Raw genomic sequence first — 26,079 nt, forward strand, 5'->3', positions numbered from 1 at the left:
AACCTGACCCTAGACTCCGAGACCTCAATCCCACCCATGGTCTCCAATATATGACCATGTTGTTCTCCAAGTAAAGTTAATAACGTTGACTGTCCTCCGTGATGTACCCATCATTCACAGATGAGAGGTGAAATCACAAGCAAGTTGATGGAAGTATATGGAGAGTAGGCAAGAGATAAAATTAGATGAAGCGTCTCGGTCTGAAACGTTGACTGTACTCTTTTCCCTAGATGCTGCCTGACCTGTTGAGTTCTTCAGCATTTCGTGTGTGTTGCTTTGGATTTGCAGCATCTACAGATCTTTGTGTTTGTGAAAAAAAATAGAGCTGGCATAGGCTCCATAGGCCAAATAGACTATTTCTGTGTCATAAGGCAATGTGCAAGAGCCCATGACTTATGTAAACTAACCACTGAATCCACTGATTCCAATAGGTAACACCAGATGAAATGTCACTTATATTGAAAGAGGGTTGCACAACACTCTATTTTCTGATGCATTAGTCATAAAATGATGGTCTGACAGGGCTGTGTGATTGGAGATGGCAGAGGTGTGAGATCAGAAAGTACAGGGGTGTGAGATCAGAGGCTACAGAGGTGTGAGATCAGAGATTACAGAGGTGTGAGATCAGAGATTGCAGAGGTGTGAGATCAGAGGCTACAGAGGTGTGAGATCAGTGATTACAGAGGTGTGAGATCAGAGATTACAGAGGTGTGTGATCAGATATTACAGAGGTGTGTGATCAGAGATTACAGAGGTGTGTGATCAGAGATTACAGAGGTGTGAGATCAGAGATTACAGTGTGTGATCAGATACAGAGGTGTGAGATCAGAGATTGCAGAGGTGTGAGATCAAAGGCTACAGAGGTGTGAGATCAGTGATTACAGAGGTGTGAGATCAGAGATTACAGAGGTGTGTGATCAGATATTACAGAGGTGTGTGATCAGAGATTACAGAGGTGTGTGATCAGAGATTACAGAGGTGTGAGATCAGAGATTACAGGGGTGTGTGATCAGAGGCTACAGAGGTGTGAGATCAGTGATTACAGAGGTGTGAGATCAGAGATTACAGAGGTGTGAGATCAGAGATTACAGAGGTGTGAGATCAAAGATTACAGAGGTGTGAGATCAGAGATTACAGAGGTGTGAGATCAGAGATTACAGAGGTATGAGATCAGAGATTACAGAGGTGTGTGATCAGAGGTTACAGAGGTGTGAGATCAGAGATTACAGTGTGAGATCAGAGATTACAGAGGTGTGAGATCAGAGATTACAGTGTGTGATCAGATACAGAGGTGTGAGATCAGAGATTACAGGGGTGTGCGATCAGAGATTACAGAGGTGTGCGATCAGAGATTACAGAGGTGTGAGATCAGAGATTATATAGGTGTGTGATCAGAGGCTACAGAGGTGTGAGATCAGAGATTACAGAGGTGTGAGATCAGAAATTACAGAGGTGTGAGATCAAAGATTACAGAGGTGTGAGATCAGAGATTACAGAGGTGTGAGATCAGAGATTACAGTGTGTGATCAGATACAGAGGTGTGAGATCAGAGATTACAAAGGTGTGAGATCAGAGATTACAGAGGTGTGTGATCAGAGGCTGCAGAGGTGTGAGATCAGAGATTACAGAGGTGCGAGATCAGAGATTACAGAGGTGTGTGATCAGATATTACAGAGGTATCTGATCAGATATTACAGAGGTGTGTGATCAAAGATTACAGAGGTGTGTGATCAAAGATTACAGAGGTGTGAGATCAGAGATTACAGAGGTGTGAGATCAGAGATTACAGAGGTGTGTGATCAGAGATTACAGAGGTGTGAGATCAAAGATTACAGAGGTGTGAGATCAGATTACAGAGGTGTGAGATCAGAGATTACAGAGGTGTGTGATCAGAGGCTACAGAGGTGTGAGATCAGAGATTACAGAGGTGTGAGATCAGAGATTACTGAGGTGTGACATCAGAGATTACAGAGGTGTGTGATCAGAGATTACAGAGGTGTGTGATCAGAAATTACAGAGGTGTGAGATCAGAGATTACAGAGGTGTGTGATCAGAGATTACAGAGGTGTGTAATCAGAGATTACAGAGGTGTGTGATCAGAGATTACAGAGGTGTGAGATCAGAGATTACAGAGGTGTGTGATCAGAGATTACAGAGGTGTGAGATCAGAGATTACAGAGGTGTGAGATCAGAGATTACAGAGGTGTGAGATCAGAGGCTACAGAGGTGTGAGATCAGAGGCTACAGAGGTGTGTGATCAGAGATTACAGAGGTGTGTGATCAGAGGCTACAGAGGTGTGAGATCAGAGATTACAGAGGTGTGAGATCAGAGATTACAGAGGTGTGTGATCAGAGATTACAGAGGTGTGAGATCAGAGATTACAGAGGTGTGAGATCAGATTACAGAGGTGTGAGATCAAAGATTACAGAGGTGTGAGATCAGAGATTACAGAGGTGTGTGATCTGAGGCTACAGAGGTGTGAGATCAGAGATTACAGAGGTGTGAGATCAGAGATTACTGAGGTGTGAGATCAGAGATTACAGAGGTGTGTGATCAGAGATTACAGAGGTGTGTGATCAGAGGCTACAGAGGTGTGAGATCAGAGATTACAGAGGTGTGAGATCAGAGATTACAAAGGTGTGTGATCAGAGATTACAGAGGTGGGAGATCAGAAATTACAGAGGTGTGAGATCAGGAATTACAAAGGTGTGAGATCAGAGATTACAGAGGTGTGTGATCAGAGATTATAGAGGTGTGAGATCAGAGGCTACAGAGGTGTGTGATCAGAGATTACAGAGGTGTGAGATCAGAGATTACAGTGTGTGATCAGCTACAGAGGTGTGAGATCAGAGATTACAGAGGTGTGAGATCAGAGATTACAAAGGTGTGAGATCAGAGTTTACAGAGGTGTGAGATCAGTGATTACAGAGGTGTGAGATCAGAGATTACAGAGGTGTGTGATCAGAGGCTAAAGAGGTGTGAGATCAGAGATTACAGAGGTGTGAGATCAGAGATTACAGAGGTGTGTGATCAGAGATTACAGAGGTGTGAGATCAGAGATTACAGTGTGTGATCAGCTACAGAGGTGTGAGATCAGAGATTACAGAGGTGTGTGATCAGAGATTACAGAGGTGTGTGATCTGAGGCCACAGAGGTGTGAGATCAGAGATTACAGAGGTGTGAGATCAGAGATTACAGAGGTGTGAAATCAGAGATTACAGTGTGTGATCAGAGGCTACAGAGGTGTGAGATCAGAGATTACAGAGGTGTGAGATCAGAGATTACAGAGGTGTGAGATCAGATTACAAAGGTGTGAGATCAGAGATTACAGGGGTGTGTGATCAGAGGCTACAGAGGTGTGAGATCAGTGATTACAGAGGTGTGAGATCAGAGATTACAGAGGTGTGAGATCAGAGATTACAGAGGTGTGAGATCAGAGATTACAGGGGTGTGTGATCAGAGATTACAGAGGTGTGAGATCAGAGATTACAGAGGTGTGAGATCACAGATTACAGAGGTGTGAGATCAGAGATTACAGGGGTGTGTGATCAGAGGCTAAAGAGGTGTGAGATCAGAGATTACAGAGGTGTGAGATCAGAGGCTACAGAGGTGTGAAATCAAAGATTACATAGGTGTTATATTAGAGGCTACAGAGGTATGAGATCAGAGGGTACAGGGGTTCAGTTTACAGTTATGTGTGGAAATATGCCTACTGTTCTACCTGTACTGCACACTTGATGTGACAGTAATACTATGTTCTATATTCTGTTACTGTCATTTTTACCTGATGTACCGGTGAATTGAATGATCAGTCTGGAAGGCACACAAACAAAAGTCCTTACTGTACTTTGGTACATGTGAAAATAATCACGCAATATCCTGTACAAACTGTGGTGTTATACATGTGTAGGGCATACAGTTTATACACAAAGGTGTTGGAAAAATGCTAGCAATATCATGAAGGATCCCACCCAATCTGTTTATGGATTGTTCGTCTCACTCTCATCAGGGAAGAGGCTACGATGCATCCCTGCTAGGATGACTAGACTCTGAAACAGTTACATCCCCCAAGCTGTCAGGCTGAACAACATCTTAATCCATTAACCCATCCCACCACGTCCCACCTCAAATACATGCACATCACTTATCAACACTTCATATACGTACAATCAGTCTATGTGTACAATAGATAAATGTGCATCGTTTTATAGAATTGGTTGTATATTTATATTGTATTTTTTGTTCTTTTTGTTGTATTTTTATGTTTACTGTGTTTATTTTATGTTTTATTGGATCCAGACTAACAATCATTTCCTTTTCCTTTACTCTTGTATACTGAAGACTGACAATAAACGATCCTGAAGCTTGCAAAAAAAGAGAGATTGCAGAAATAACAAATGTCACCGTGGGCCCAGAGTTCAACCTGTCATTCCGTGCCTTGCGGCGAAGTGCAAGGAAATTTTGTTTCAGGACTTCCACTTATTGGAAATCAATTGATGACTCAGACTGCAGAGCAAGCCACTGTGGGTGAGTGATTGTCTGCTAATGAAAGTAGCTTCCACCATCCACAGCAGCTCACCCAGACACTCAGGAAATTAACACTTACCGGTACACCGGGTTCACCTGAGGGGCCTGAATCACCTGGGAAACCAGCAGGACCCTGCGGAACAGAAGGAATGGAGAATGGAGAATAACAAGTGAGCACCTTGAAGGTTGTTGATTAATAACCTGATGGTTATTGATTAGTCTTTCCATTATAAAACAAAGAAGATACATCTATATAGAATCAATTGTTTCTCCACTGCCTTTTAGGACAGGTAATTTTATATTGTAATGATCTAAATAATTCTGCTGTTTCAGATTGCTTGAACAAAGTCCTGACCCTGCAATCACTAATCCTCATCGGTTCCCTGACCAGGAACAGTTGGATTTTAATAATGTTCTTTCATTCAGATCCCTCCATAAATTCTCTAACCTCTAGTAAACTGTTCCCCCTGTCCCTTTTTCTTTTCTTCCCGACCTACCCAGATCATCTTACACTCAGCCCCCATCACCCCATTTCTTCCCCTGCCCATTCACTCCCTCTCCCAATCACCCACACACTCTTCGCTGGCTCCATGCTACCCCCACCCCACTGTTTCCTTCTGCGCTCGCCACCTCCCTTCCTTAATTTCATGCTCCACTTCCTCTCCGACCAGATTCCATCACCTTCCACCCTTTATCATCACCTCCTATCAGCTCACATTTCCGGCATTATTCCCACTTCCCCATCTACTTACCAGCACCCCTCCCCACCCCCACCAACCACTATCACCTGACTACTTTTACTCCTCCATCATTTGCTAGCCATTTCCCCTTCTGCTTCCAATACAAATGAAGTGTCTCAAGTCCAACATCAACTGAGTATCTCTCTCCATAGATGCCAGTTGACCCCCTGAGTTCCTCCAGCATCTTGCATGCAACATGGCTCCACTTTGGCCAATCAGCAATGTACTCCTGGCCTGGACTCCCATTGGCTCCATCTGCACCAATCAACAATACAGTTCCTGTTCTCTTCCCACAGAAGCTCCACTATGCATCAATCAGAAGCACAGGCCTGGATTGTCTATCATTGACCAATCACTTGTTCAGAATCTTCACCGAAGTGGCAAAATCACAGCAGAAGATGAGAGCAGAACAACTTACTATGTTGCCCTTGGTTCCATCTTCACCTGGAGGACCTTTATCCCCTGCAGGTCCTGCTGCTCCTGGACGGCCTGTGTCACCTTTCTCACCGAGTTCACCTTTTATACCCTGAGAGTGGAGAGAAAGACAAGATGAAAACTGGTTTCAGAATGTTCTGTTTGACTACATTCTTATGCAGAATATCAAAGCCTGCTGAAGGACATTGTTGTTGGTGAAACTCTGCCCAGGGCTTTGAAATTGGCTTGGAGAGGAGGGTGGGGTCGGGAAACATATCTGTTGTCTCTTACACACCAGTTGGTCTGGTGGATAATTTTAGAGTAAAGAGAAGACATCTGAACTGGAGAACCAACAATGGATGATATGGGAGCCAGAGAAATATACCATTTGGCCCATCCAATCCATGCTAGCATTTGTGCTCTACTTGATCATCTCCTATCTTCCTTCCAAATTTATGGGCACAGTTCACTATCCTCTTTAGACAAATGTTGCACCTTCTCTTAAAGCCTTCTGGACTATCTGCTTCAATCACTCTCTGTAGAAGGGAGTTCCACCATCTCACCACTCTCCAGATAAGGAGGTTGCTACTGAATCCCATTCTAGGCCTTTAGCTGTTCCCGAGCTGGCATCAAACACATTCAGGACACATGTTGCATGTGAAGATCCTACACTGAACTAGCAATGGTCCTTCTTTGCAGCCTCTCAAGGATGTCGCTTTCTTCAATGGCCACATGAATATCTTAGGATGAGCCAAGGAAGGGTTCAGAGTTCAATTCATAATTCTGAGTCTTGAGCCAATGTGGAGATACCAACTCAAATCCTACCTCAGCTGATGGGGAATCAAAATTCAGTTAATGAAATGTCTTGGCAATAGAATTTATTCTTATTAATAGTGAACACATGATTATAAAATTAATATGCTATTGAAAAAATACATTATTCTCCATATGGACAACATGCAGAATGCTGGCGGCACTCAGTCGATCAGAATCTACGGAGGGAAAGAAACAGTTAATGTTTCAAACCAAGACACTTGACTCACGAAGTCACGATGAAGTGCCCTGATGAAGGGACTTGCCCAAAATGTCGACTTTTTCTTCTTCTCCATTGATGGTGCCTGACCTGCTGAGTTCCTCCATCATTTTGCGTGTGTTGCTCTGGATTTCCAGCATCTGCAGAATCTCTTGGGTTTATGCTCCATCTACAAATTTCTTGCCAACTCACTTATCCCTGTGCCTTCTTCAAAACCTACTGCCCAGCCCAGATATCAGCAACAACATAGGGATAATAAATTAGCTGTGATGGAATGGCAGAACAGATTTAATGGGCTGAATGGCCTAATTCTACTCCTATGTTTTATGGTTTTATGGTCTAAACTTTAGCCAAAGTACACTTGGCACTATCGCCCAATACACTGGTAACTCCCCAGAATCTGCGGAATGTTTGTAGTTCTTAGTCAACACATTCTCTCTTTCTGTAGTCATTTCCTTCAAGATGACAGCCATCAGGTCCAAGGAACCAGTTGGCCTTTACCTTCATTACTTTTCAGTTTCTCCCACCCCTATAAGACTCTTGAAAATCTCTTATTATTAGGGTCTGTTTTGTATCTTCTACAAAATCCAAAATAACTATTTAGAATTTAATTTTGTTATTTAAATCATTATTTAATTAATAATTTCATGATTTCATAAACAATGTCATTATTTAGATTGGGCAACTGCTCTGTCAAGCACCTCAGCTCTATCTGCAAAGAACAGTATTTCCTGGTGGCCAACCATTTCAATTTCCATTCCAGATTTCGTTAAAACATGTTGGTTCATGGCCTCCTCATCTGCCACGGTAAGGCTACTCTTAGACCGGAGGTGCTATGTCTCAAATTCCATCGGGGTAGCCTCACAAACATCGATTTCTCTAACTTCTGGTAATTTTTCCCTTCCTTCTTCTTCAATTCCACACTCTGGCCTCTCTCTTACCTTTTCTCCTCACCTGCCCACCACACTCCCTGAGACTCCACCTCTTTCCCTTTCTCCCATTATCCACTTTCCTATCCTATCAGAGAGCTCATCTTCTCCAGCCCTTTGCATTTTTCGATTATCACCCCCCAGCTTCTTACTTCATCCCTCTGCCCCACCTATTTGGCTTCACTTGTCACCTGCCAACTGTCCTCCTTCCCCGACTCCACTTTCGTATTCTGGCATCTTCCCCTTCCTTTCCAGTCCTGATGAAGGGTTGCAGTCCAAACCGTTGACTGTTTATTCATTTCCATCGATGCTGCCTCACCTGCTGAGTTTCTTCAGCAATTTGTGTGTGTTGATTAAAAATCTCCGTCTATTTTCTGTTTCCTTTTACTAATCCTCCACTCTCAGCTGTTGTTCTCAGGGAAGGAAATCAATTGCCCTTATCTGGTCTGCCTTGTATGTGACTCCAGACTCAACACTGTGCTAATTGGTCTCCTCAGACCAGGGACAATAATGCAAGGCGTTAAATGCAAACAATGTCTTCATCCCCTGGATTAAACCAGCATTTGTGAACCAGTTAGCTGGTGTCACTGATGTGGACTATTCAGAAGTAAGAAAGACCATCCACATGAATACCAGGGCAACAGATGGTAGATCTGCAGTCACACAGGGTCAGAGACTCAGGTTGAATATTGAAATCTGATGCTATTTTAAAGAGAGCTGGACTCTGTAAATTGCTCTCAGTGTGCAGGCAAGTGGTAGAATCTTGGGGGGAGTTGTTGGGAATGTGGGGTGAGCAAAAGGTGACACTGATGTAGCATTTGTGTAAATGGGTGCTTGATGGTTGGTGGGACTCACTGAGCTAAAGACCTCATTTCAATATGGTATCCCTCTGCGAGTCTTAAACATGCAATCCATGGGTGATATTTATAAGGAAGACCTATTTGAGTTTCAACGACAGAGATGCAACAGTTGATGCTGATAGCACAGTGATCTTGTTTGTCATCATTCTGTGGTGTTGGGTACTTACAGCAATGCCTGGCTCACCAGGTGGACCTGGGTCTCCAGCGTCGCCCCTCTCTCCCTGTCAAAACAGTGAAACACAAAGTTTACGTGAGTGTGGACATACTTGGAGCAGTTTTTGTCACAGAAGAGATGCAAATAGATCCCAGAATTTGGAGTGAGAGGACACACTCAAGACCTGTCGCAAACATTGCTGGGGCATCCTCACACCCTGTTCAGTTCCTGAGGCCTTCAACAGAGAGACCTGCCCACAATAATCTCAGCATGATAAAACTGGAACTCAAAAAATGTTCTCACAGCTAGTAACAAAGTTAATCTTGCTCAATAGCTATGAGAATGTTTGTGACTGTGTGTATTCAAACACCAATACATTTTCTTCTTTGTTTCCAACACTGTTACAGAGGAGAAACTCTGCCTCCAAAATTCTTACAGTGGAGAAACTTTGTTTCCAACACTGTTACAGTGGAGAAACTCTGCCCCCAAAACTCTTACAGCGGAGAAACTCTGCCCCCAAAACTCTTACAGTGGAGAAACTCTGTTTCCAACACTGTTACAGTGGAGAAACTCTATTTCCAAAACTCTTACAGTGAAGAAACTCTGCCCCCAACACTGTTACAGTGGAGAAACTCTGCCCCCAAAACTTTTACAGTGGAGAAACTCTGCCCCCAAAACTTACAGCGGAGAAACTCTGCCCACAACACTGTTACAGCAGAGAAACTCTGCTTCCAACACTGTTACAGTGCCAGGTTAGGTCTGATACCTTACCAGTTTGCCACACTATTAACTGGTCTTTCTACCTAGACTCAGTTGCAGCCCAGACCAATCCTGTAGTCAGAGCCACCTGCGCCCTTTGCCTCTCTCTGAAACTACCAATATGCTTCATCAGATGTTGATGAATTTGTCCTGAATTTTTGGTAGTAACCTGCCAAATTCCATCCTTTTCCAAGCTAAAATCTGGCTTTTGCACCATTTTCTCACAGACAAAATTCTCAAAATAGTCTCCAGTTATTTATCTTCTTGAATCCATTCCTTCTGACAACAGATTTGATTCTTGTCCTGTTGTCCTCCTGTCCCTTACACTGCCCACGGGATCACACTGTGCTGACTGATGAAGCTACTTTCTGAACAGCATCACTTGTACTCATCTGTGACTTTTTTACCCTTACGTATGAGGACTCGAAGGAAAGAAGTGTTACTGTTAAGTTCATTTATGTGGCTAAATTATGTGACCAAATCATTTCTTTCTTGGAGCTTGTTATTCCTCCCTGCTTCTGCATGATTCTTCCATGGATTTTATTTGCTTGATCTTCTGTGTAAGATAATTAAATTTAGCCCAATGTGAGAATGTAAAACCTAACTAGTTTTGTATTTATTCCCCTCCATAGATGCTGCCTGACCTGCTGACTTCCTCCAGCATTTTTTGTGTGTTACTCAAGATTTCCAGCATCTGCAGAGTCTCTTGTATTTTTTATTAGTTTGAATCCCCTTCTTAATCAAAAAGGCAAAGATCATTATCCAAGACTTCTTTCTGCCTTTTAACAGACCAGATCTGACTTGATCACTGACCTCAACTCCCCACAATCTGAATGTCCTCAATGACTGAACATCCACAGGAGAAGAGAAATTTCTGAAAGAGAGAGTTCTCTGTATCTCCATCCCAACTGACCAAGCTGCTACCCAGAGGATTAATCCATGGCTCTAGATTCTCTACGCATCAGTGAAAATATTATATATTCTGAACAATCCTTTGAGGATCTCATTTATGTCAATGGGATAACACCTCGTTCCTATAATTCAGAGCGTTTTGATCCACTTTGCTTAACTTTTCCTCAATCTAGGAATCAATTTTCTCTACATTAACAAACACATTTTAAGCAGGAGAAACAAACAGGTGGACAGTGCTCCAGCTGTGGTCACACCAACACACCACACAATTGTAATGAGAGCTCCCCACATTTATACTTCATTCTTTCGCAATAAAGACCAATAGCCCACTTGCCTTCTTCATTATTTGTTGTACGATCTCACTAACTTTTTTTATTTCTCATATTGCTTCACATTGTATAGTTTTGATGTTGCATCAATTTGTTTGGCCCAGGCTTTGCAGACTGAGCCAATCCTGGACCCAAAACTATTGATGCAATTTCCAAGAGAGCATGCCAGTGACTATATTTCATTAGGGGCTGGAGGTGATCTTGGATGTCACCAAAGACTCTAGGAAATTTCTACAGCTGTACTGTGGAGCTATTCTAACTGCGGTTGCATTGCTGTTTGGTATGGAAGGGTCACTGCAGAGGACTGGAAAAAGCTGCAGAGGATTGTTAATGCAGCTTAATCCATCCTGGGCATTAGCCTCCCTGATGTCGGGGACATTTTCAAAAGGTTTCCGACATTAAGGACCCACACCACCCAGGACATGCTCTCTTCTCATTAATGCCATCAGCGAGAAGGTATGGGAACCCGAAGACACACACTCAATGTATTCTTTCCTCCGCCATTAGATTTCTGAACAGACAATGAACACTACCTCACTATTTTTGTTCTCTTTTTGCAGTATGTATTTCTTTTTGCAATTTACAGCATATTTTATACATTTCTCCGTGCTACAACCACAAAACATGCCAGATTTGTATTTCCTTTACAAAGACCACCAGATCTGACTACAAGCAGTTAATCGACTCTCACCAATTAATCATAGTCTGTTTCTATGCTCTTCCTACCGAAGTGGATAATCACACATTTTTCCACACTGTACACCAACTGCTTGCTAGCTCACTGAACCTATCATATCCCGTTGCATTCCCCTTGCAGTTTGCTTTCCGGTCAGTAATCATGACAGTTTTCCTATTTAAGTTGACATTCCATTCCAATTTTTTAAAATCTTTACAACTAAATCTACTTCATCCTTACTGTATTCTGGATAATAACCACTCACTGCATTAAAATAACCTTCCATCTCCCACTAACAAACTTCCTCCCTCCCCCATACCTTTCCACTCACTACATTTTAAGCAAGCTCATCTTTTGGTATTTTCCCCAGTTTGCTCCACCATAAGTTGCAGTCCCATAGAACATGGAAACAGGTCCTCTGGCCCAAATTGACCACATTGACCAAGACTTTCATCTGAGCTGATCCCATATTCCTGCATCTGGTTCGTATCACTCTACGTAAGACCATAAGATACAGAATTAGGCCATTTGGCCCATCAAGTCTGCTGTGCCATTTCATCATGGCTGAACCATTTTCCCTTTCAGTCCCAGTCTCCTACCTTGTCCCAGTATCCCTTCATGCCCTGACCAATCAAGAATCTATTAATCTCTACCTTAAGGTTACATAAAGACTTGGCCTCTACAGCCAGTGTGACAATAAATTCCACAGATTCACTACTTTCTGACTAAACAAATTCCTCCTTATCTTGGTTCTAAAAGGATACCCATCTATTCTGAAGCTGTGTCAAATCTTTCCTATCCATGTATACCTGTCCAAGTGACTTCTAAATGCTGTTAATGTACCTGCCTCAGCTATTTCCTCTGGCAGCTCATTCCATATAGTAACAGTCTAGTTGTGTGGAGAATTTTCCCCTCAAATTCCAACTAAATCTCTCACCACGCACTTGAAACTTGTGCTCTCTAGTTCTTGATGCTCCAACCCTGGGAAAAAACTATTTACATTTACCCTATCTATACCCTTCTGTAAGATCACCACTCATTCTCTTAGGCTCCAGTGAATAAAATGTCCCAAGCTGTCCAACCTCCACCTATAACTTAGTCCCTTAATTCCTAGCACCATCCTCATTAATCTGGCACTCTTTCCAGCTCAAGGGCTCCTTTTCTCCGGCTGGGTGACCAAAGATGAATATGCAATATTTCAAATACAGATGCCCAGACTGATGACTGCCCTTCAGGATTTTATACATCACTGTAAGGTTATCCCTCATTCACTTATGTTCCTATGAATTAAGTAGAGCCTACTCAACCTCTCTCTACAACTTTGTGCCTCAGCAACTGGAAATTGGGAGACTATGCAGATTGCCTATCAGCATGGTGTTGGATTTATCCAGCCACCCTTCCCTCATTTGAAGCTCTGTAGGTCTCAGTGGGAGTTTCCCTACTGAGGTGACAGACATGATGTTGGGATCGAGGTAGCACTCACTTTCTCACCCACTGCTCCTGGGGAACCAACTCCTCCTGGGATGCCGGGAGGTCCCTAGAGTGATGAGAAAAAGGAGAGTGAGAAGGGTTTGGGCTGAAATCAGCAGACTAACTTTCACAGTCATGCACAACACCAGACTGGGATGACGAGGAATAAAATATTCGTTTCCACTTCACACAGTAAATACATTCAGTTCATGTGCAAACACGCACAACCAAGCAGCTGCTGTTTGCTACCTCACTCTCTCAGGGCTTGGAGACCTGAGAATCTGTTGATTAAACAAAGAAAATAATTATGCAAATAAAAGATTTCAAAGTCTTGGTCTCCGTCTGTCAGTTGCCTCCCAGCTGCTCAATGAGAATTGAAACAAGGTTGAGCGTAGTGAGAGTTCACAGACAGCGGCTAAAGTTAGTTCTCCCTCATTCAGCTCAGTGAATACAGACAGACAAAGACAGATAGTCAGATCAAGACCAAGACCAAGACCAAGACCAATGGGGGCGCGGGGCGCGGGGGAATACTGATATCACGACACCTTATAGAAGGTTAAGATGCATTGTGATTTGGTAGATCAGTTTCAAGATTAGCTAGGCCATTAAAGGCAAAGGGTAGTGGTGGAGGGATGTCCCACGCTGGGAACTCTTTCTGATATATGTAAGGGTGTCATGGTAGCATCACAGTTAGCGCAAAGCTGTTACAGTTCGGGGGGTTCGAAATTCAGAGTTCAATTCTGGCAACCTCTGTCAGAAAAGTTGTATGTTCTTCCTGTGTACATGTGTTTCCTCTGGGTGGTCCAGTTTCTTCCACGGACAAAGACGTACCAGTTAGTGGGTTGATTGGTCATTATAAATAGTCCAGTGATTAAGCTAGGGATAGAGCTGTGGGTTGCCGGGCGGTCTGGCTTGGTGAGTCGGTAGGGCCTATTCTTGCTGAATCTCTAAATAAATACATTAAAAATAAATGTAATATCCTGGTTTAAGACCATCTTAATATTAAACCATAATTTTATTAATACCATTATGCTGTTGGCATTTTATTTTCTGTGGATCTCTTCAAAATGTGAATCTATTATGTAATAAAAGTGTTTCTTTAATTACATTATACAAGGAAGTACTTTGGTTTGCTGTTTAAAATAAAAATTCAGCCGTTTAATACATTAGGCTTGCTGATTAGCCAATTTGATTTGTCTTATTGCCACATTGGCCAATAAGATGCATGGGAAACTTCGCGGCATTTAATCCCTAGCGCCCACCCTCTCTGGGTGGAAATGACGTCAAAGGTGCATTACCAAAGTCTCCCCCTGTGCGCTGGCTATTTGTGAGCCAGTTCACCTGCGCAGAAAGTGGGTCGCCATAGAATAGCTATTTTCTAGAGGGAGCATGGGATCAGAGAAAGAAGGGGAATGGAAATGGACAACAAACGTAGCAGAAGAACATGGTGAAATGCTCAGAGAATAAATGTGGAAGGACAGATACAAATGTCAAAAATTCCTCATGCAGACTGATCTCGTGGAGAATGAGCAGATAACCTTCAGTTGGCCAGCCAGAACACGACACTGGAGAAAGTTTGATACATTTTCCTTGGCGGTTGCGTGGATTTTCTTTTACTGGGACTGGTTTTTCAGTGCAAAACCGTTTTGGTACTGTGAGTAAATGAAGTGATGCAAACTGGATGTATTATGTGAAACGAGCTCCAACGATTCTGTGCATGCTATCGCTCGACAGGCTAGATGGCCTACAGGTCAGTTGCAGATACGGACAGTGTAAACGCAGATGGAGTTGAATCCAGGCAACTATGAGCTTTTGCACTTTGGGAGTGTTAATTGTCAAGAGGACTGATACACAGAGGGATCTAGGGTTCAGTGCCCTAACTCCCTGAATGTGACAACACATGCTAACAGGATCAAAACGAAGGTGTATAGTGGTGTTGGCTTTCATCAGTCAGGGCACAGAGTATCAGAGTCAGAAAGACATGTTGCAGCTGTATGAAGTTTTGGTAAGACCACCTTTAGCGTATTATGTTGCATTTCAGTTGTCCCATTACAGGAAGGAAGGGAAGGCTTTGCAGAGGGTGCAGCAGAAGTTCATTGGGATGTTGCCTGGATGAGAAAATACTTGGACGACCTTGGATCATTTCCTTTGGAGCATTGGAGATGGGAGACCTGATAGAGGTAGATAAGATTATGAGAGATATAGATACGGAAGCCAGTCAAAGTCTTTTTCCCAGAATGGAGGTGTAAATATCAGAGAGAATTAGTGTATAGAGAAATTTACATTAGATGTTTTTGGCTGTATTTTTTGTACACAGGGAGTGGTGGGTGCTGGTAGGGATGGTGGTGGAAACAGATACAACAGCGGCATTTAGGAAGGAATGGGGGGACATGGATCACGTGGATGCAGATCGGATTAGTTTCATTTGGTATCACGGTTGGCACACTGTGGGGCAAAGGGCCTGTTCCTCTTCTCTCCTGTTCTATGGAAGTAAGCAGGGACAGAAGAGATGGGCAGGAATAGATGGGGAGGGGACAAGGAGGTGGGGGAAGCACCAGCACAGCAAGAATGGAATACCTTAGGTTTCTCCTTCCCTACAATCATTCAATCATGTCCAGGTCATTGTTCCAACACACTGTCCCCAGCACGAGATGGAGATAGAGATAGGTAACACACTCTTCTCTCGCGTGGCTCAGAGTCCTTCATAACACAGTGCAACTAGAGACTTGGAATATGCTTATGGAGAGATAGGGAGATAAGCAAGCAGGTGACAGATTAATGGGAGTTGATGGAAATGTAGAGTTGAAGTCCCAATTCACATTGGCCATGGCCTTATTAAACAGGGGAACAACTGGAAAAGTGTCAGGTGATTTTGAATTCACACATCCATACACATTTATCACAGTGAACTGCAGTTCAGTCTGAACAAATAATTCTCTGCTTGTAAAGTTATTGGTTGTTTAAGTACAGAGATGATGAGGAGAAACAGGCAAACTTACAGTGCCACCATTGGGCCCAGGAGGTCCTCTTGCACCAGGGGAACCGGATGGACCCTGTGGCCAAGACAAGAACACAAGAAAGGTCAGCTGATGCTCCAGAATATTCAGTTTCACTTGTAAATACTGATACCATTGTATGATCAAGGTAAGTCAACACCAAATGAGAGAATTTCCAGTCTATGTACAGCAGACAGCATCCTGACGGGTTGCAACCCAGCCTGCTATGGAGGCTCCTATGCACAGGGTCACAAGAAGCTGTACAGCACAGTGGAATCTGCCAGCTCTGTCACGGACTCAACATCCCGAACCATCGAGGGCATTTTCAAGAGGCGGCATCCATTGGTAAGGACATGCTCCCTTCTCAGCATTGCAATCGGGGAAGAAGTACAGGGGTACACTCAACATTTAAAAACAGTTCATTATCCCCACCATCAGATTCCTGAACTGCTCATGAACACCATGTTGTTATTCTGTTTTGATTTGCACTAATTATTTTTGTAGGCCGTCCTCAGGGCAGATGAACAACACCTTGTATTCCGTCTGGGTATCCTCCAACTTGATGGCATGAATATTGATTTCTCCCTCTGTTAAACAAATTTCATCCCCCTCAATCCTCCTCTATTCCCAACTCTGACCTGCTACCTTTTCTCGTCTGCCTATCACTTGCCCCTGGATCCCCATCTCCTTCCCTTTTTCCTATGGTCCACTCTCCTCTCCTGTCAGATTCCTTTTTCTCCACCCGTTTATCTATCCGACCCACCTGGCTTCACCTATCACGTTCTAGCTAACCTCCTTCCCTAACCCCCAACATTTTAGTCCGGCATCATCCATCTTCGCTTTTGGTCCTGAAGAAGGTTCTCAGCCTAAGACGTTGACCGTTTTTCAATTCCATAAATGCTGCCTGACCTGCTGAGTTCCTCCAGTATTTTGCATGTGTTGCCTATGCCCTGCACTGCTACGGCATTGCAGCAGTTGATAAAAATCTGATTCAGAAATGTTGTTTGTCAAATGATAATGTGGAAACACTTCTCTTCAATTAGTCAACCTTTGGGGGTGCCAGCAATGTGAATAAATGTTTGCAGTTAAAATCTAAATTTAGATAAGAACCTTCCAAAAGTACTTCCCCACTGTAACACCCCTGAGAGCAACACCAGTGAAATTTAGTAAGTCCCTGGAATGCGACTCAAACCCAAAACCGATGGGTCATAATCAATGAATCAATGTTCTAACTATGTTCCTTCTTGTATAATTTTGTATCATTTATGTTTTACTTATGGCATCTATCTTATGAATTCTCTTTCTGATGTAATGTGTGATGAATGTTTTGTAATGGATGTAATGTGTCTGTGAATGTTCTGTATCTGATGTAATGTGCCTGTGAACGTTCTGTATCTGATACAATGTGCCTGTGAACGTTCTGTATTGGATGTAATGTGCCTGTGAACGTTCTGTATTGGATGTAATGTGCCTGTGAATGTTCTGTATCTGATGTAATGTTTCTGTGAATGTTCTGTATCTGATGTAATGTTTCTGTGAATGTTCTGTATTGGATGTAATGTGCCTGTGAATGTTCTGTATCTGATTTAAATGCCTTCTGACTATGACTGTGACCAACTGATCTAAGTTTCAGCAGATCAGAGCTGGCGAACCAGTTGGTTTTGCCATCTCCATACTGATTTCTTTAAGTAATGTGCCTGTGAATGTTCTTTACTTGACAGGGGCTCCCAATAGGAAGAGAACTTATTTTTGTATCACTATCCACTTACCATGAATCCAACATTCCCACTTTCACCTTTCTCTCCAGGAAGCCCAGGCATTCCCTGGAAAACAAAATGGGAAGCACAGTAAGGATATGGATCTGTTCACCCTGCCTTTTCATCTTTCGATATCATTCTTGAATTCAGTTACAAGATAGATATTATATCCAGACTTTCAAAGCAGAGACCTCTAATGGTTCTAGCTCAATCTAAGCTCATAAACTTTTTTTAATGGAACAGTATTTTGACAAATCAAGAAATGTAATTGTATATAATGCAATGCAACACACACAAAATGCTGGAGGAACTTCGCAGGCCAGGCAGCATCTATGGGGAAGTATTTTCTGGATGGAGTTCCTCTTGCATTTTGCGTGTGTTGCTTGCATTTCCAGTTTCTGCAGATTTTCTCATGTTTGTGATGGGTGAAATGCAATACTGAATACCAAATTTTCAGTCAGCAAACACTTGTAGGATTTTAATCCTACATATCCTTCGGCATTTCTTAAATAGCTTTAGATAATGACTCTTTATTTTCAGATCTCCTAGGACTTTGTTACTTTTCATATTGTTTATTTTGAATCATTACATTTGGAGAGCTGGTAGTGTAGCAATTTGCACACTCGCTTTGCAATTATCACTACTTGGGGTTCAATTCCCACTGCTGTCTTTAAGGAGATTGTATGCTCTCCCTGTGACTGCGTAGGTTTCCTCTCACATTCCGAAGACGTACGTTTAGGGTTAGTAAGTTGTGGGCATCCTATGTTGGTGCCATGAGGGCAGCGACACATGTGGGCTGCCCCTAGCCGTCCTCAGTGAACTGATTTGATGCAGGCAATGCATTTCAGTGCATGTTTCAATGTACAAGTGACAAATAAAGTTAATCCTTATCTTTATCTTTAGGCATACAGTGCAACAGGAACCTACAGCCCACCGAGTGCACACACATTGTTATACTAAACCTGCATTATTCCTGTTCTATTCTCCCCACACCTTCATCAACTCCTTTTTGGCTTTCACTTTACAGACCTTGCCTTCAGTCCTTTCCCCACCTTCTTCTACCCCTCTGGATGAGGATTCAACCATCTGAAGCACCAGCTCTGTTTCTCTCACTTCAGTTACTGCCTGACCTGTTGAGCAGTTCTTGTTTCCACCTCAGGTGAACAGCTTCTGCGGTATTTCTATAATATCATATTGAATTCCCTTTTCTGTCAGTGAAAACTGTTGTGATACCAGGCTACTTCAGAAAGTCCTGCCCCTATTCTGGTGTGGCTGTAGCTTACTGGTGCACTGCAAGATCCCACAAACAGGAAAGGAAATAAGTGACCAATTGAACAAGGAATATAGAAGATAGACTATTACAGCACAGGAACAGACCATTCAGTCCATTGTGCCTGTGTTGAATATGTTGTCATATTAAGCTAAATCTCTTCTGCCCATACACGGCCCACACCCCGCCATTGATGAAGTCATGTTCATAGGGTTGTTAAAAATGCATATGGTGTGTAGTCTTTATTAGTCAGGGGTTTGCGTTCATACGAGGAACATTTGATAGCTCTGTGTCTGTACTCACTGGAATTCAGAAGGATGGGGTGGGGGGGGGGGTTGGATCTCATTGAAACCTTTCAAATGTTGAAAGGCCTAGACAGAATAGATGTGGAAAGGATGTTTCCCATGGTGGAAGAGTCTAGGACAAGAGGGCACAACCTCAGAATAGAGGGGTGCCCTTTCAAAACAGAGATGCAGAGAAATTTCTTTAGCCAAGGGATGGTGAAGTTGTAGAATTTGTTGCCACAAGCAGCTGTGGAGCCCAGGTTGTTGGATGTATTTAAGGCAGAGATTGATAGATTCTTAATTGGACATGGCATTAAAGATTACGGGGAGAAGGCTGAGAAGTGGGCTTGAGGAGAAAAAAAAAGATCAGTCATGATTGAATGGCGGAGTAGACTTGATGGGCCAGATGGCCTAATTCTGCTCCTATGTCTTATGGTCTATAAAACCCTGGTTAGACCACACTAGGAATATTTTGTTCAGTTCTGGTCACCTCATTATAGGAAGGATGTGAAAGCTTTAGAGAGGATAGGTTGAGCATGCCAGGGCTTTTTCTCTCTGGGGCAAATTATGACTGCCTAGGTGTACAAGATGATAAGGGGCTCTGATAGAGTGGACAGACAGAGCTGAAATGGCTAATATGAGGGGCATAATTTTAAAGTGTTTGGAAGGAAGTTTGAGGGGGATGTCAGAGACACGGTACTGTGCAAAAGTCTTGGGCACATAAATATAGCTGTGGTTCTCAGACTTTTGCACAGTACTGTGGTAATTCTATGTATTGCACTTTACTGCTACCGCAGAAAAAACTAATTTCATGACATGTATGAATGATGATAACCCTGATTTAAATATGGGTTTCTACTGTGACCTGAGAGTGGGAAGAGGACAGGGAGAGGGGAATCATGGTTGGGGAAGGGAGAGGGGAGGGAGCAGGAAGCTGCAGAGAGACACTCTGTAATGATCAATAAACCAGTTGTTTGGAATCAGATGACCTTGCCTGGTGTCTCAGGGTTGAATGTGTCTGCGCACACACCACACTTCACCCCTAACACTCCTTCTCTGCCACATGTACCACACCCCTCCCATGGCACTCCACCCTCATCATTCCCAACATACCTTGCTGCTGGCAGATTTTCAAACTCACTCTGTGCTCCACATTGACAAATATAATACTGTGTAAAAGTCTTAGGCACCCTAGCTTTATATAAGTCCCTAAGAGTTTTGCACCGTACTGTAGGTTCTTTACACAGGAGCATGGACCACCCTGCCAGTGGTGGTGGTGGAGTCAGATACATTAGGGGCACATGGATGATAGGAAATAGAGGGCTCTGCAGGGGGAAGGGTTAGATTGATCTTAGAGTAGGTTAAAAGGTTAGCATAGCATCCTGGGCCAGAGGGTCTGTACTGTGCTGTAATATTCTATGTTCTATATTCATGCATTTACTGTAAGGTTTCAGTTTCATTCAAATCATTCGTCAGGACATTGAGTGAAATCCCAGCTCTTCTCTAAATAGTTACTGACTTGTACATGTACTTAGGCCTCATTTCATCACTGCTTCCAAATTATGAAACTGATACTGGAGGACTTAGTTATTATTACACAGAAGTGAAGCCTTGAGGGGTGGTGGAGACTCTAGGCTTCCTACCATGCCCAGCTGGTAAGGCAGCATACAATCTGTGAGCAAATGTCTTCTGGATGAACTGCCTAACTGTACCCTTAGCTTCTCTTGCATTCACTCAGTCCCACGAAAATGATCACCAACTCCACATCTCTAACATGGCTCTCAGACAGTGAACAACCATGCTGTGCAAATTTCTTATTCTGCACTCTTTCCTTAACACTGGAAGCTCCACTATTCTTTGAGTCCCCGTTGAGAGGACTAGAATAGAAAAGCAAGGATGTAATAGTGAGGATTTAAGGCACTGCACACGCCGAATCAGAGTATTATGAGCAGTTTTAGAGAGCTTGTTCCGAGATCTGTCACCAGTAACAGATGTGGCAGATTAAATGCAGTGTAGAGAATTGAACAGCCATGCACTTCGGGAGAAAGAATGAAGGTGTAGATTATTTTTAAATGGGGAGCAAATTCAGGAAGTACAGATGCAAAGTGACTTGAGAGCTATAGAGCCTGATACACTAAAGGTTAGCTTGCAACTTGAGTTGGAAGAAGACAAATATAATGTTGGGAGTGTCATTTGCAGAGGGATTGGGATATAAATGCAAAGGTGGAACTGAGGCATTAGAAGACATTGGTCAGACTGCATTTAGAGTACTGTGAGCAGTTTTGGACCCTATATCTGAAAAAGCATGTGCTGGCATTGGAGAGGGTCTAGAGAAAGTTCATAATAATGACCTTGGGAATGAAAAATTTACACTTGTCCATACTAGACCAGATAAATCCATAACCAAAGTTTTTTATCTTCGTTTTGACCCCCTGTCCACACTGAAACAGTGTTTTCCTCCCCCGAAAATGGAGCTTTTCTAAAACGCTCTACAGAGTGTGTAAATCTGAAAACTCCAGCTGGGCGGTGCAGTGTGTACGGGGTAACCGGAGCTTCTTAAAAACATTGTCATGACGTGCCGGAACAGATGGTGGCAGCAACTCAGCATTTCATTGTTTTCTTGAACTAAGAGGAGGAAATGGAAATTGTATACCGTTTCTTCTTCGCTTGTTTTCTGTAGCTGTGTCCTGCGCGTGTGCCCAGCAGGAGGAGATTCGCCCAAATACCCATTTTAATGTGGACGGAGGTACTTTCAGAAATGCCTGGTGTAGGCACCTGTCGTCTTTTCGCGACACCAGCATTTTTAAAATTTACTGGCTCAGTGAGAATGTAGCCTCAATGTATGAGGAGTGTTTGATGGCTCTGGGCCTTTACTCGCTGGAGGTGCAAAGAATGGGGGAGGAGGAGAATTTCATTGAAGCCTACTGAATACTCAAAGACCTATTGAAAGATGTGGAGGGTATGTTTCCGATAGTGGGGGAGTCTAAGGCCAAAGAGCACAGACTCAGAATACAAGGACATTCTTTCAGGCTACATCCACACTAGACCGGATAATTTTGAAAATGCTAGTTTCACATAAAAACGATAGGCGTCCACACTAGCAATTTTAAAAATATCTCTGTCCACATTGAAACGGAGATTTTGGCGAATATCCTCCTACTGTGCATGCGCAGGACACATTTACCGAAAACAAGCGACATGTTTGGTGTCGAATCTCACTGTGAAAGTGCATGTTTGTGTAGTTACAGACTAGAAAAACTTAAAATGATGGACAGCTATTGGATCTCGTGCAGGAGAACTTAAAAGTAAAAAGAAATACTTGAGTGTACGGCGGCAACCGACAGGGAGTTCATGGACAGATTGACCCGGCTGATGACTGACATTGAAAAACTGACTAACTCTGTTGCATTAATAAAGCACCTTGTTAAATGTATAAAACATGTCTGCATCAGTGTTATCTTGTATTTCCATACAATGTTACATTAGGCTGTTACACATCTATTGTCAGAGAAGTACTTGCATAAATAGGTAAACCACCTTCATACGAGCAAGGACAGAAAACGGGGCAAAGTGAGTATACTTATGTATTCAGTAAATTATGGGTCAAAATATTTGGCGAGTACACTTCTAACTCTTCTGGCTTCAGTCTCGTTGCCGTCTGTTCTGAAATTGTTAGGTTGCGTTCAAGAAAACAATGAAATAGTGCGCTGCCATCTGATAGCGTTTTCAGATTTCTCCGGTTACCCTGTCCACACTGCTCCGGCCAATCCGGCGTTTTCAAAATTACACACTTTGGAGAGCGTTTCTAAGAAGCTCTGGTTTTGAGGGACGAAAATGCTGTTTTAGTGTGGACAGAGGATAAAAATGAAGAGAAAAAGCTTGAGTTACGGATTTATCTGGTGTAGTGTAGACATTGCCTCAGAATGGAGATGCAGAAGAATTTCTTTAGCCAGAGGACATTGAGTCATCTGTGGAATTCATTGCTACAGAAAGCTGAGGAGTTTTACAGTGGAGGCTCAAAGGTTCTTGATTATGGGGGGAAAGGCAGAGGTGTTGGGTTGAGAAGGATAACAAATCAACCATGCTGAAATAGCAAACCAGACGCAATGACTGAACGGCCCAATTCTGCTTCTATGTCTTATAGTCTTAAATGTTATTAATTTTGAGGATGATTCGAACAAGTGCAGCCACAGATGCACTCCCAATTAGGAGGGGATGAGGATTTGGTTCCCTGTTTGCTACAGGAAGGGATACTTCTCCATTCAGTGGTAGATAACACTGCCACAAGGTAGGTGAGAGGTGATTCGAGGGCCTTTAGCCTTTAAGAATCAAGAACATACTCACTCCCAAACTATTAATGGTAACAGGCAGGATTCTTCATTTCCACAAGTTGATTACTCATTTGCAGACAAACTACATGTGACAATCCCCCAACAAGGAGGCTCCATTAAAGTGAATTAAGCCAGGAAATTGTCCACCAGAATGATAATTAAACTGGGACTCAGTGACAAGAAGGTTAGGGCAAGTATGTGAGGGTTGCATCAATCACCTTAAAGCTTCCTTTTGCCTGGAACAGTTAAGTTGCTCAATCCTTCATTCAACCACTGATTGAATAACATTTTGTCGAGACAGGCTTGTTACAGAATCTTCTAGTGAGAAGTTAAGAGAGAGGCAGACATAAAGGACAGAAAGACAGATAGATATAGAGACAGAGAGGGACAGAGAAATAGAAAGATATATTTAAATAGAGATAGATGTACAGATAAAGAGAGTGTGTGACACAGAATAAGAGATGTGGAGAGAGATGCAAACAGACAGAGAGGTGCAGTGATGGATAGATAGGTAAAGAAACAGGCAAAGAGATATAGATAAAGAAAGAAAGATACAGAGAGAGATGTGGAGAAAGAGGAGAGACAAGACTTCATTGATCTGAATGATAATGTGGTTAACTGGATCAGCAAATTGCGGATGACACCAAGATTGGGGGCGTAGTAGATAATGAGGAAGGCTATCATGGCTTGCAGAAGGATCCGGATCAACTGAAAAATTGGACTGAAAAATGACAGATGGATTTTAACGTAGAGCAATGTGTGGTTTTGCATTTCGGTAGGACCAACCAGGATAGGTCTTATACAGTGAACGGTAGGGCACTGAGGAGTGTGGTAGAACAAAGGGATCTGGGAATACAGGTCCATAATCCATTGAAAGTGCTGTCACAGGTAGATCGGGTCATAAAGAAAACTTTTAGCACATTGGCCTTCATGTTTTCTGATGACTCTGCCATAGTTGGATGCATTAGCCAGGGAGATGAGGCTGAGTACAGGGCTACAGTGGGAAACTTTGTCACATGGTGTGAGCAGAATCATCTGCAGCTTAATGTGAAGAAGACTAAGGAACTGGTGGTGGACCTGAGGAGGACTAAGGCACCGGTGACCCATTTCCATCCAAGGGGTCAGTGTGGACATGGTGGAGGATTACAAATACCTGGGGATATGAATTGACAACAAACTGAACTGGTCAAAGAACACTGAGGCTGTCTACAAACAGGGTCAGAGCCGTCTCTATTTCCTGAGGAGACTGAGGTCCTTTAACATCTGCCGGATGATGCTAAGGATGTTCTACGAGTCTGTGGTGACCTGTGCTATCATGCTAGCTGTTGTGTGCTGGGGCAGCAGGCTGAGGGTAGCAGACCCCAACAGAATCAACAAACTCATTCGTAAGGCCAGTGATGTTGTGGGGGTGGAACTGGACTCTCTGACGGTGGTGTCTGAAAAGAGGATGCTGTCCAAGTTGCATGCCATCTTGGACAATGTCTCCCATCCACTCCATAATGTACTGGTTAGGCACAGGAGTACATTCAGCCAGAGAATCATTCCACCAAGATACAACACTGAGTGTCATAGAAAGTCATTCCTGCCTGTGGTCATCAAACTTTACAACTCCTTCCACTTGGCATAATTTACTTACTATTATTTAATTATTTATGGTTTTATATTGCTCTATTTCTACACTATTCTTGGTTGGTGCGACTGTAATGAAACCCAATTTCCCTCAATAAAGTATGTCTGTCTATAAATCAATGCACTGAGTACAGGAGATGGGATGTTATGTTGAATTTTATAAAACTTTGGTGAGGCCTAATTTGGAGTATTGTGACCAGTTTTGGTTGCTTTCAGGAAAGAGGTAAACAAGATTGAAAGAATATGGAGAAGATTTACAAGGATGTTGCTGGGTCTAGAGGACCTGGGTTATAAGGAAAGATTGAATAGATTAGGACTTTATTCCTTAGAAGATCGAGTGGAGATTGGATCGGGGTATGCAAAATTATGAGGTTTGAGTGGACTACAACAAGAGATCATAGGTTAAGGGTGTAAGGTGAGAAGTTTAAGGGGAATATGAGGAGAAACTTCTTCACTCAGAAGGTCTTGGGAGTGTGGCTCATGTGAGCACAATTTCAATATTTAGGAGAAGTTTGGATAGGTGCATGGGTGAAAGTGGTGTGGAGGGCTATGGTCCCATGTCAGTTTGATGGGCATAGGCAGTTTAATTTGTTTTGGCACAAACTAGATGGGCTGAAGGGCCTGTTTCTGCGCTGTACTTCTCTATGACGCTATTACGTAATGTCCTTCTTTGCCAGAACGATTTCATCATTAATATTTACCCCCTGATCTTCACCTTTTACATTCAATCCTTGTGATGTTAGCAGAACCAGTAGCGCGGGGGAAGGGCAACTCTTAGCAGGTTTCAACTGAAATCCACAGATTAGAATCACTCCATGGTCCAAGGTTGCTTCCCAAAAAAAGTCACTAACTATGTGTCTTGGAGTTAACTAATGCCCCTGGCATATGGGTTTATTTCCTAGAAAAACTGAACAGTGCCTGTGAAATAATATCTGACCTTTTGGCTAAAGCGTTGAGACTGTGAGCTAGGATACAAACTAGGTTAAGCCTTGAAAAGTCCATCACTTA

At 42.9% G+C, this 26,079-nt stretch overlaps 1 protein-coding gene across 3 annotated transcripts in view; it reads right to left on the reverse strand.

Annotated features, from left to right (window-relative positions):
- The window catches only part of LOC132406557 (collagen alpha-1(XI) chain-like), a 404,353-nt gene that overhangs the window by 65,314 nt on the left and 312,960 nt on the right, over window positions 1-26,079 (reverse strand). For all 3 annotated transcript variants that reach the window (XM_059992380.1, XM_059992381.1, XM_059992379.1), the window contains 6 exons: window positions 17,570-17,623; window positions 15,804-15,857; window positions 12,818-12,871; window positions 8,672-8,725; window positions 5,687-5,794; window positions 4,608-4,661 (listed from right to left, as the gene is read on the reverse strand). In XM_059992380.1, coding sequence (XP_059848363.1) covers window positions 4,608-4,661; window positions 5,687-5,794; window positions 8,672-8,725; window positions 12,818-12,871; window positions 15,804-15,857; window positions 17,570-17,623 — 378 coding nt within the window. The remainder of the gene's footprint in view (window positions 1-4,607; window positions 4,662-5,686; window positions 5,795-8,671; window positions 8,726-12,817; window positions 12,872-15,803; window positions 15,858-17,569; window positions 17,624-26,079) is intronic.

This window comes from Hypanus sabinus, chromosome 16 (genome assembly GCF_030144855.1).
Source record: "Hypanus sabinus isolate sHypSab1 chromosome 16, sHypSab1.hap1, whole genome shotgun sequence".
Classification (NCBI taxonomy): Eukaryota; Metazoa; Chordata; class Chondrichthyes; order Myliobatiformes; family Dasyatidae; genus Hypanus; species Hypanus sabinus.